Source organism: Crinia signifera, chromosome 6 (assembly GCF_055691185.1).
Source record: "Crinia signifera chromosome 6, ASM5569118v1, whole genome shotgun sequence".
Taxonomy (NCBI): Eukaryota; Metazoa; Chordata; class Amphibia; order Anura; family Myobatrachidae; genus Crinia; species Crinia signifera.
The window spans coordinates 257,003,359-257,016,640 of record NC_139222.1 but is presented as its reverse complement, the minus strand read 5'-3'; the positions used below and the strand labels follow the sequence as shown (position 1 = coordinate 257,016,640).

At 45.3% G+C, this 13,282-nt stretch overlaps 1 protein-coding gene across 2 annotated transcripts in view; it reads right to left on the bottom strand.

Moving 5' to 3' along the window:
- Positions 1 to 13,282, bottom strand: part of LOC146009239 (alpha-2-macroglobulin-like protein 1) — a 135,766-nt gene that overhangs the window by 34,824 nt on the left and 87,660 nt on the right. For both annotated transcript variants that reach the window (XM_083149401.1, XM_083149402.1), the window contains 2 exons: positions 4,443 to 4,599; positions 3,849 to 3,923 (listed from right to left, as the gene is read on the bottom strand). In XM_083149401.1, the coding sequence (XP_083005527.1) occupies positions 3,849 to 3,923; positions 4,443 to 4,599 (232 nt within the window). The remainder of the gene's footprint in view (positions 1 to 3,848; positions 3,924 to 4,442; positions 4,600 to 13,282) is intronic.

Below are 13,282 nucleotides of genomic sequence, written 5' to 3'. Positions count from 1 at the left end.
CAAATTGAATTAATTAAACTGGAAAGTTGGGTGGAAAGGTGGAAAATGCAGTTTAATGTTGATAAATGTAAAGTAATTCATTAAGGGAACAGAAATGAACAAGCTACTTATAGGCTAAATAAAGTTATTATAGGGAATTCTGCTGTAGAGAAGGACTTGGGGTCATCATAGATATGTGGTCGGAGTCTGATTTTGGACCTGCTGCACGACCAACAATCCGGACAGCCCACAGACAGATGTTTCTACGAGATTTTTTACCCGTGATGAAGTCTTTGTAACGAAACTCGTTGAAGCATATGGAGTCTACATTGGATAAATGACACCTGCCAACTGTATAAGGGATTCCTTCCCTACTGTGGTGACTGTATTATTTACATCCACTTTTGGTGCATCACTTTATTTGCAAACACCAGTGGCGCTTGGAGCCATACTAATCTGTCTATTTGGGTCATCATAGATGAAAAATTGGATATTAGTGCACTCTGATCAAGTGCAGCAGCAAAAACAAACCAGACACTGGCATGCATTAAAGGGGTAATTGGTTCAAGGGATGCCAATTTGATATTGCCTCTTACAAGGCATTGGTATAACCACACTTGGAATACTGTGTTCAGTTCTGGGATCTGCACCTTAAAAAGGACATAAATGAATTGGAACAGGTACAGAGAAGGGTGACTAAGCTAGTAAAAGGTCTCGAATCACTAGAATACAAAAATAGCTTAAACAGGCTGAATATGTTTTCACTGGTGAAATGGAGGTTGAGAGTGTTAGGACTCTGAGGGGATTCCAGACAAGAGGTTACTGGGAAGGACAGGCCATAATCCCAACTCTAACTCCGTTTATCCCTCCAGAGGTTATAGGCACCTGCAGAGCTAAGACTTCACCTATAATAGCCACGTTCAAAGGAGTAAATTAGGTTCACCCCAACCCCGGTGCAAGGAAACAAGGTGCCCAACACCTCCAGAGTGGACAAGAGGGAAACTAACTAAAACCCGTAGAAATGGGAAACAAAACAAAATGTGGCGCAACTGTCCTCCACGGGAAGGGATCCTCCAGCAAACCAACGTTCAATTTTATAATAAGTAACTACTACATAGGTCAGAAACACCAGTAAGTTGAGTGGAAGAATATGGGAGCACTTCTCCCATGAACTCCCAGGAATGCAATAATGCAAGAAGATGTTATGCAAATAAGTAATTCCTCACACCCACACATGAAACTACAGAAACACAGCAGGATGTAAACATAGTATGTCCTGGTTAATGGCATAAATGCAATCATGCATGAATATGTTAATAATACACAATATAACCCGTGTGGAGCTGGATGGCAAAACCCCTAATAAGAGAGAACACAGATAAACTCTAACAGGGATCAGAAGAAATACTGTAGATGGGGAAAACCAGCATCCTCTGCAGAACGGAAAGCACCAGGAACAACTGACCATGGCAGGGTCAGGAGGGCTGAGGAATATGACTGATGACCAGAGAACATATTCAGACAGACTACACCAAGATAGGTAAACATACTAGGACAGATAAAGGGAACACTCCCAATCAGAATAGCTAAGGCTGACAAACTCCCTTAATGAGGGGACTTACTACAGGTGAGCAGCCTGAGACACAAGGCGCAGAGCTAATGGTCTAATTATGCAGCTGTACATTGAGGATACAGGAGTCAGGCTGCATTTACACAGAACTGACAGAGGCAGCTCGTAACAGTGAGGTGATATGATTAGTATGTTCAAATACAGGATTGGGAGTCATATGAAACTGGGGAGATGATTTTTTCACTAACAGGCCTATACTTAGGACATGTGGGCATGTACTGAGGCTCGAGGAGAAGAAATTCCGTTCTGAGTTAAGAAGAGGATTCTTCACCATTGGAGCAGTAAAATTCTGGAACTCATTGCCAGTGGGGGTGGTTACAGCAACTACTGTTAATGAATTTAAATCAAAACTGGATACATTTTTTGTCCACTAAGGGAATCCTATAGATATGACTTACTCAAGTCAGTAGTTACAAGTCAGATAGGTTGAACTTGATGGACTAACATATTTTCTCAGCCTTAATTACTATGTTACTATATGTTACTATGTAAGACTACCGTATAACGTACCACTGGGAAGAATTTTACATATAAAGCATTCAACAAAGGAAACAAGGTATTATGTTGCTATAGTTACCACATATAGCTATTTTAGTACAATAACAGCCTCAAGAGAAAGACAACATTTTTAGCATGCAAAAATCAACATTAAACATACTTTAATGACATTCCCATAGGTTACTATGGACCTCAGCTGCCCCATTTATCATCGCTTTCCAGGGGACAGGGCCGTTTCTAGAGGCGGACAAGCCGTGAAGCAGCCCGGGGCGCCACACGGCTTGTCCACCTCTGTTAAACAGCCGGGGCGCCCGGCAGTCTCCCCCAACGCCGCCGCCGCTGCCTCCTCCCTTCCTCCTCCTACACTCTCCCCGTCCGGTGTCCACACAAGACACAAGCAGAGGTGCGTCTTTCCTTCCCCTCGCTCACTATGTCACTGGGCTGCCGTTGTCAGCCAATCAGAGGCTAGTTCGCGGGCCGGCAGCCAATCAGGAGCCAGCCCGTGAGGTATGAATGGCTGACGGCTCAGCTCAGGTACACACTGAAGGGGAATGAGAGGCGCGATGCGCTCTGCTCCCCTCCCCAAGGAAGCAGCAGCAGCAGAGGGAATTCCAGAGACAGTGAGTTTGACACTGTGGGGGCAGATCTGGCACTGTGGGGGCATATGTGTGGCGCTGTGGGGGCATATATTTGTGGCACTGTGGGGGCATATATTTGTGGCACTGTGGAGGCATATATTTCTGACACTGTGGGGGCATATGTGTGGCGCTGTGGGCGCATATCTGGCACGGTGGGGGCATATATTTGTGGCACTGTGGGGGCATATATATGTGGTACTGTGGGGCATATATTTGTGGCACTGTGGGGCATATATGTGTGGCACTGTGGGGCATATTAGTAAACAGCATCAGTTGTGTGGCAGCGGCGCTGTGAGGCTGCCCAGTCTATCTATGTTGCATCACCAGCGGATGTGCCATGTCCCTACTCTACTTAACATGTTACCCTCTACATCTTTCTAAACTTGAAGAGGTGTGTGTGTGTGGGGGTGGGGGTGGGAGCTGCAGCTGTCTTCAACTTAGTTAAAGGGTGGAGCAGCTACTGTAAGTGGATTATTGCGAATGCTGTTGGACTCGCTGTATGATATCAAAGGTATCTGAATGCCGGGTCTACGTGATTTTGATCGCATCTAACTAAGGATGGTCAACCATCCTTAGTTACTGTAGATGCGTGAAGATAGTTGGCAGCCGCTAGAGCGGCAGTAACACTAGTTAGACACCGGTGGCTGTTCGGGGTGACTCTGATCGATGGATACATGGTCAACGGGACTTTTTCAGGATTTTTTGGTGCCGGTCCACTTGGATCATTCTCTGCTATCCAAGTGGACATAGAGTTAGAATAGAATAGTGTGCCGAGCATAGCAAGCCATGCTAGCGGAAACTGTGCACATATACAGTGTCCGGTGGACCCCTGTGACATTCGCCACCAAGAAATCCAGAAAAAGTCCAGTCGACCATGGTCCAGCCGATCAGCCACCGGTGTCTAACTAGCACTAGCTTTATGCATCCAATTATGCTGGGTCGACAAAGGGTGGTTGACCATTCCATGCAACCACTATAACACAACCCACAACCATTATCACAGAGCATGCACCATGTTTATGAAATAGGTCCATAGTCTCTTTTCTTACAAAAAGTGCAAAAGTACACGAGGAAATTAACTTATTTTGATCTTGATCACTTACCTCCACAGATACACCGGCCTCCAGCAGAGCGATTGTCACATAAGCAGAGAGTGAGGTTTCATCTTCCACTCCACCCTGCAATATAGGCACAATGAATTAGGCACAATGAATGAAATGCCACAGAAACATCAAAAAAGCTTAGTTATAGACAAAAACTATTTGCTGATATTATTATTTTTTAAGAATCCTAAATATGTGGATTATCCCATATGTTATCCAAAGTCAGGGCACGTCACTGATATTCATTTCACTGAACACTTTTGTGTAATCTCACACCAGCTGCATTACCACTAGTGGCCAGTAGGTGGTACAGTATGGCGTTGCAGTCTATTAAAAGTCAATATTTACAGTTAATCTGCATAATTACGATATAAAATACATAGAAGGTAAAGGTCTCACAGTGCAGTTTATCAAGAAAATCCTTTACGTAGAGTGTTCCTGTAAGTGTTATATTTATCTTCTAGTCTTTATGTGTAACCTTTATATTTACACTTTCCTGAAGTTTTCATATCAATTAAAATTAAATTAGAAAGTTCAGTAAAAATAATTGATCACATATTTCCTTTTCACACGATTACTGTACATTCAATGCACCTTCATATCTTTATGGTACAGCCTCCCCACACTGCGGAAGCAGCCAGTGTCTTGGCGATTATTTCTCAGCCAGGTGAGGGAGTGGTTCAGGATTTTCTCATCTATAAAGATATAAGGCCGTGCTTTGCTGAAGGATTTCACTACAAATGCAGTCAGCCTGTGGGGAAGTAAAGGGTACAGAGACAATTCTAACTCTAATGTAAAGCAACAGCGATATTAATTTTGGGGTATGGATCATTTGGTTGACAGTCATTAGGTCGACACCAATAGGTCGACATGGGAAAGGGTCGACATATCTTTAGGTCGACACAATAATTAGGTTGACGTGGCTAGGTCGACAGTCAAAAGGTTGACATGGGGTTTTTCATGTTTTTTTTTACCCGAATGTCGACACAGTCGACATGGACACAGGCTTAAGTGCTGGCCATGCTTCGGGCTCGGCACCTCGCTCCACTCGCACACTATTTTCTTCTCCCGCTACACCCTAGTGGATGGTAGGGCATGAAATACCACCGGTCGGCACATGTCGGGTCAAAAAACAGTGAAGAATCCCATGTCGACCTTTTGATTGTTTACCTAGCCCATGTCGACCTAATGCTTGTGTCAACCTAATGACCTGTCCTGTCGACATTGTCCCATGTTGACCTAGACCCAAGTCAACTATTCAGCATGTCGACCTAGTGGTGTTGACCTAATGACTGTTGACCTTATGCTTGTCGACCTAATGACCACATCCAAATTTTCTGTTACATCAATCGATGTTGTGCTCTCTATTAACTCATTCTTAGCATTACATTTACTGAGCTCGATTACACAGACAGGTCATGTGCTTTCAAAGGACCAATCCAGTGTTGAATGAGGTGATTGGTGCCCAATGTGCCGCTACCTCCCACTGACTACTAACTTTATCAAAATAGGATCCCTGCAGAAAATATTCTCCCACTGCACTTCATGATATATGCATCATATTGGCCACTTTTTGCTATGCTGTAATGCCCCCAAACCCCCACCATATAGACAACACAAACAACAAAATCACCACAATCTTTACTCAAGAGCAGGACATTCCCAGAATAAAAGAAGCACAAGGAAGGTTACTACCCTCCTACTGTATATAGGTGTCCAACCAAACTCCTCCCCACTCTGCCCATTGGCTAGCCAGATGACTTCCCCAAACACTGCCTTGAAACCATTATCATTATATTATCTGTGTATCCATCATGTGAAGTTGGGATGGTTTACATTTCCTCAGGCTTATTCAGCCTTTAGATTTCTCCTCTTTATCTTACAGTACTCTTAAACTTAAAACACCTAGGGCCAGATGCACTAAGCTTCAAAAGTGATAAAATGGAGAGTGATAAACAACCAACCAATCAGCTCCTGCATGTCATTATTCAAACACAGTCTGTGACATGGCAGGTAGGAGCTGATTGGCTGGCTGTTTATCACTCACCATTTTATAACTTTTGAAGCTTAGTGCATCTGGCCCCAAAACTGCTCTGTTGTATCACTATACTGAGAGCGATTTATGTTCCTACAGAAGTCACTTTCCTATTTAGAGCACCCAGGACACTAACGTGTTGCCGAAGTGCCAAAAACTTCCCAGCTTGTGGCTAAAACACACTCATGGGAAAGCGAGGCAACTGGGGGGTAAACGTTTGTTGGGAGGATCGTCTTGATATTCCTGTGAAGGTTTATTGGTTGGAAGGGAAGTAGGAGGGACTTATGGTGTTTGTCAGAGATGTTTCTGCAAATTTCTCAGTTTTAGATGTAAGAACATCTATTTGCACGCCAGTTGTGTCATCTGTGGTACCGCTACTTACCACCTGTCCCGGTTGGGTGGGACGAGCAGCTAATTCAACTGTTGATGTAGGCGCTCTGGCTGCAAGTATTTTGAAGGCTTTAATTCCAGGGCTGTCAGGTGTCAAGGGTCCTTGCATCGTCCCATGATATTGCTGCTGTGGGAGGTGTCTCTTATTTGTCTTATGTCTTTTATTCGTAGCGATGGCGTATGGTGCAGAGTGCAACGTTCAAGTCAGATGTGGTAGGCAGGGGACGTTGGGTTCTGATGGGTCGATGCCACGACCACTGCATTTGTCCAGTGGTTCTGGTGGAGGCTTATCTGGACCTTCATCCTCATTTGTCCAGTGGCTTGATAATTCACATGAATGGTTTTCCAGTAACTCATTACCAGTTTAGTTGGGTCTTAAAATGGTGCATTCTGTTCTTTGGTCTTGATCCGGAGGATTATGAAACACATTAGTTTCGTATCGGCGCTGCTACAGCTGCCACTGCGGCGGGTTGGTCCATTAATGACATCTTTGCATTGGGCGGGTGGAGGTCTGGTGCGTATAAATGTCACATCAGACCTTCCACTCTCAATGCGCCCCCTTGGGGATTTTTAGCCGCACGCCGCTTATCGGGGGCCTTGAGGTATTGTTGTTTTACTGTCAGTTTAATACTGCTATTGCTGGCTGATGGATATATTTTGAGTTTTTACCTCCAGTCCAACTCGGTGACCCAATCACCGGGTTCGTTATCCTGAACTAGCTATGGTCAGATGGATTGGACGCAGGGGCCTTCATTAGGAGAATCTTAGGGGTGTGTTGTTAGAATCGGTAGAGTCATTTGGTTATCCCCTTTTTGTGTTAGTCCATTTAGTAGGGAATGACCTTATGTCAAGGACCTCATTGGATTTAAGGTGTGAGATGCACCGAGATTTGATTCAGCTAATGCAGGAATGGCCCTTTTGCATTGTGTTATGGTCTGAGATTGTACAAAGGAGAGTTTGACGTGATGCAGTAAGGCCAGATGCAGTTTACCTAGTGCGAAGGAGAGTCAATGCAGTAGTTGGCAGAGCCAGGGCAGGCAACAGAAATCTTGGGGCCCGGAACACTGATATCTCTGAGGCCCCCCAACACCGAACGTGAATTGTTATAACATTGCATATGGAATGTATTTTTTTAATAATAGAAATAAACATATAATTAATATTCACAATGCAATATAATAGGGAAGGGCAGATGGGAGGGAACAGCATTGTGTGTTGTGTGGTTTGGTGTGTTGTGTCATTAACATAGGCGTGCGCAGCCCATTTTATTAGGGGGTGCACCATTGGAGGGGCGTGTACATCACCCATACCCTCCAACTGTACCGATTTAGCCGGTACAGTACCGTTTTTAAGTAGTCTGTACCGGCTAAATCTCCCTGTACCGAATGTACCGGTTTTTCTCGCTCTCCCCGTTTACACACTATACGCCGCCCCATACAGTGTAATTTAGCAGCCACACGCAGCTCCCTGACTGGCTAAGCCGCCCTCAATAACTCCAAGGTCGCTGATTGGCCGGGCTGGGTCCGTGGCTCAAGCAGCGCTTGCAGTCCCTCATCTCAAGACGGCTGCGTGTGTGAAGGGCCCCATACATCAGCAATTAATTGTGACAATTTTCAGATATAGAGATGATTGCCACAATTAATTTTAGATGTGTGGGCTCCCCCTTTTGGCAATCCCAATCACAATCGCCAATCGATTGCTTAATCAGGTTTTTAAACATGTTTAACAATCTGGTATTATCTGCAGATCTTTTTTAGATGTGTGGGCATTCCCAATTCGTTTTCTTCATCTATTTACATTATGAACAGCTGAAATGACAATCGATTGGGGCAATTTCCAGATATGAAGATGCAATCTTTAGATGGAAAAATCTGCCGATCACTGAAAAAATCTGTAATGTGTGGGCAAAGTCGGATAGATCTGAAAATCCATTTATCTGGCCAAAATATCCCAATATCTGAAAATCCATAAATTGTGATTGCTGATGTATGGGGCCCATTAGTCGAGACTGAGCACCAGCAGCCGGAGAGTTAAGGGCCCCATACATCAGCAATTAATTGTGACAATTTTCAGATATAGAGATGATTGCCACAATTAATTTTAGATGTGTGGGCTCCCCCTTTTGGCAATCCCAATCACAATCGCCAATCGATTGCTTAATCAGGTTTTTAAACATGTTTAACAATCTGGTATTATCTGCAGATCTTTTTTATATGTGTGGGCATTCCCAATTCGTCTTCTTCATCTATTTACATTATGAACAGCAATCGATTGGGCAATTTCCAGATATGAAGATGCAATCTTTAGATGGAAAAATCTGCCGATCACTGAAATAAATCTGTAATGTGTGGGCAAAGTCAGATAGATTGTAAAATCCATTTATCTGGCCAAAATATCCCTATATCTGAAAATCCATAAATTGTGATTGCTGATGTATGGGGCCCATTAGCCTTGAAACAGCAACTTCCTGTATAGTCTGCAGCACGGAGAAGCTGGAGAGGGGAGTAACATCGGGTAGGGACTGCACCCTGATCAGAGGGTGATCATAGATTATAATTAAAAATCAGCAAAACTGTCCATTAAAAAATATAAGAAAGGGGATGTGGCCACGCCCCTTCACCCGTGACCACGCCTCTTTTCTGAAGTTGTACCGATTTCAGCCTTTGAAATGTTGGAGGGTATGCATCACCGCCTACTGGGCACCAATGCAAACCAAATAGAACATGGGTCTTCAACCTATGGCCCTCCAGATGTTGTGAAACTACATGTTCCAACATGCATTGCCACAATTTTTCCTATAAGTGCATGCCAAAACTGTCAGGGCATGCTGGGACATGTAGTTTCACAACATCTGGAGGGCCACAGGTTGAAGACCTGTGCAATAGAAGGTGACTTATTTATGTATATGGGCTTCAGAATTAATCATTCCCACCAGACACACCAGAAACAGGGAAAGTGCGCGCCGGAAGCACGCTGCAAAAATTGACACTGTAATGCCCATTACACCTAATGCCACACACTTATATAGCGCACACATATTCCGAAACGCTTTACAGAGAATATTTGAACATTCACATCAGTCCCTGCCCCAGTGGAGTTTACAATCTATATTCCCTAACACATATACACGCACACACAGACATTCTAGGGTTAATTTTTGTTGGGAGCCAATTAACCTACCAGTATATTTTTGGATTGTGGGAGGAAAACAGAATACCCGGAGTAAACCCACGCAAGTACGGGGAGAATATACAAACTCCACACAGTTAGAGCCATGGTGGGAATTTAACCCATGATCTCAGGGCTGTGAGGCAGTAATGTTAACCATTACAATATCTGTGCTGCCCATTACACATAATGCCACTCACCGTAATGCCCATTACACATAATGCCACACACCAAAATGCCTATCACACATAATGCCTATCACAGTAATGCCCATTACACATAATGCCACACACTGTAATGCCCATTACACACAATGCCACTCACCATAATGCCCATTCCACATAATGCCACACACTATAATGCCTATCACACATAATGCCACACACAGTAATGCCCATTCCACATAATGCCACCCAGAATAATGCCCATTACATATAATGTCACACACCATAATGCCCATCAAACATAATGCCACCCAGCATAATGCCCATTCCACATTATGCCAGGGGTTGACAAATTTTTGTAAAATAGGGATAATAGGGACAGTGCGTGCTGAAGGCGCGTCCCCAAAAATTTACAACGTAATGCCTATTACACGTCACACACCCATTACATAGTATACCACATGCCATAATGCCCATTACACATTATGCCACGCACTGTAAGGCCCATTACATATTACGCCTCACACCGTGATGCCCGTTACACCTCACATTGTGATGCCCGTTACATGTTACGCCACACACTGTGATGCCCATTACATGTTGCACCTCACACTGATGCCCATTACACCTCACACCATGATGCCCCTTACATATTATGACTCAGACCTTGATGCCTATTACGCCTCACACCGTGATGCCCATTACGCCTCACACCGTGATGCCCATTACACATTATGCCATGCCCATTACCCATTACTCCTCACACCGTGATGCCCATTGCACCTCACACCGTGATGCCCATTACGCCTCACACCGTGATGCCCATTACACATTATGCCATGCCCTTTACACATTACTCCTCACACCGTGATGCCCATTACACATTGTGCCATAATGCCCATTACACATTATGCCACACACCATAATGCCAATTACATATTATATCACACACTGTAATGGCTATTACATATGCTACCACATAAATGTCGCTGGGGGCCCCACACGCTGTACACTGTTCACCCATTTAATTCTACTTACCTCATCATCGGTCCGGCAGAGCAGCGGTAAATGTCACATTACATAGCGCTTGGGCCCATAGTCACATTACACAGTGCGCAGTGACCAATATTGACCGATATTCACATTACACAGCATGTATTGACCAATATTCGCACATAGTGACCGATATTCACATTACACTGCGCATAGTGACACATATTTACATTATACAGTGCGCAGTGACCAATATTCGCACGTAGTGACCCATATTTATATTACACAGCACATAGTGACTAATATTAGCACATACTGACCCATATTCACTTTACACAGGGGTTCGGCAAGAGGTGTTCTGCTTGCTAAGCAGCAAAAGATTGCTGCTTAGTGAGCAATCCTGAATTAGGCCCCCTGTTCCCCTCACTACATTCTCATACACAGCCCACTCCATCACAATAATATGTCACACTCACACACACTTACTCACTGGTCCCCATTCTCTGCACACATCTTCAGCCAGGAGCCAGCCTGCAGCTGCACTAGTCCGCCCGGGCACAGGAAATTGCAGGGGGCGTGGTCTAATCACGGACCCCCGTGGCCCGGCCCCCTTTTGAAGAGACTCGCGCTGAGTGCTGAAGCCTGAAGGAGGCCAGCCCAACGCAGCAACTGCTAGCCGGCCGGGGGAGGGGGCACTGCTGGTCATAGGAGGCTGCCTGCAATTGTGCTGGGGGTCATTAGGAGGTGCCTGTGTACCCCCGGCACCCCCCTTGCGCACGCCTATGGTCATTAAACTCATTAGTACGGGTAGCCAGACAGGTAGCCAGTCATGCTTACAGACCCTGAGTTTCTCAAAGCTTTGGGGCCCCTCAACTGGTCGGGGCCCGGTACAAGTGTCCCCTTTGACCCCCCCTGTTGCCTGCCCTGGGCAGAGCAGTCCAGCAACAGGGAGGCTTTGTTATACGGCATAGAGGCATCTCCTATCAGATGCCTCATCTGTACAGAGATGATGGGATACATCTGTGTGAAGCTGGTTGTGCTGTATTTTTAGATGACTTGTTTAGAGGTTTGAGGTTTCACAAATGCTCTTTATGTTTTTGTTTGTTTAGGTCTATGGTGGCGGTGCAATGTCTTAAGGATCCTGGCAGTTGACCAGTTTCGGAATGGTAAGATAAGATAGTGGCTTGCTTGGTTTATTTCCCTGGGGGCAGCTCCATTTAATAAGGTAGACAGACACAGATATCAGTTTACTTTAGGGACATCACCAGTCCAGGGGGGTCCCTGGGGTCTACCTTAGTTGAGCTGTTGCCTCAAGTTGAGCAAGCAGGGCAAGTGGCCCATTTTTTTATTTTATTTGGTCTCTATAAGGGCAGGGTGAATAGCTCTGCATTTGTGAGTTGTGAATGGTTGGGGATGGTGGCAGCAGGCCCATCCCATACCAATAGGGTGGGAGGCCCAGAAGAATTTTTTTATTTTATTTTATTATTTTTCTGGATTATATATAAATAACCATACTTCTCCCCGCCACCATAGTTTTAGAGGAGGGACATTTTTCAATTTAGATTAAATATAAATAGGCCCTCCTCTTTAATAAAATGCTGACCAAGGGCGTAACTATAGCACCGCAGCCCCCGCGGTCACGGGGGGGGGGGGGCGCTGTGCATGTGGGGGCACCGGGGGGCTGCGGTGCTATAGTAATGCCCCCGCCCCCCATCCCCCGCAGGCTTACCTGTCTGCGCGTCCCGGCTCCCCTCCTGGCTTCACTCAATTCTATGGAGACGGACCACGATAAAATGGCCGCCCCATGAAGCAGACAGTTCTCTGAAACTGTCTGCGGTATGGAAGCGGCCATTTTATCGTGGTCCGTCTGCATAGAATTAATTGAAGCCAGGAGGGGAGCCGGGACGCGCAGACAGGTAAGCCTGCGGCGATGCGGGGGGGAGGCCGGCAGGGAGTGGGGGGGTGCCCCCCATTAACGGCGGGGGGGCGCCCCAAACTAAGCTACGCCACTGATGCTGACCCCTTTCACCACAATTACAGTTGTCTGAGTCATTATTTTAGTGTAAAGATGTGGTGTGAACGATGTGTATTGACACTATCAGCTGTGAAAAGTTTAAAAGCACCCAGGACATTAACGTGTGGCCAAAGTGCCATAACCTTCCAAGCTAAAACACACTCATGGGAAAGCCAGGCAACTTATCGATGATGAACTCTCACGCCTTGGCCAAGATCTCATGTGCACAATGAATGCTTTCGGGCTCACACAAGTCATCCCCTCTGCTACACATAAAAGTGGTCACACTCTTGATCCTTCCAAACCAGTCACATGGTCAGACCACCACTCAATATGGTTCTCAGTCACAACCCCTCAAAATAGATATTTTCCCATGAAATTGACCGAATATCGCCCAAGGAGGGTTATGACTCATCAGGCCCTGGCAGCTAACTTGGACCTCTCGGCAGTAATGGGGACCTGTAAAGATTCATGTTCCCTAGTTCATTATTTTAACAGGGCTGTGACAGCTGCACTGGAAACTATCGCCCAGGTGCATATAGGACCCTGCAAACCACACCATCAAGCACCCTGGTTTGACAACAGTATTCGTGATCTCAAGAAAAGGGGTCGTATACTTGAAAGACGATGGAGGAAGATAAACCTGGCAGAGGATAAATTAAATCTAATC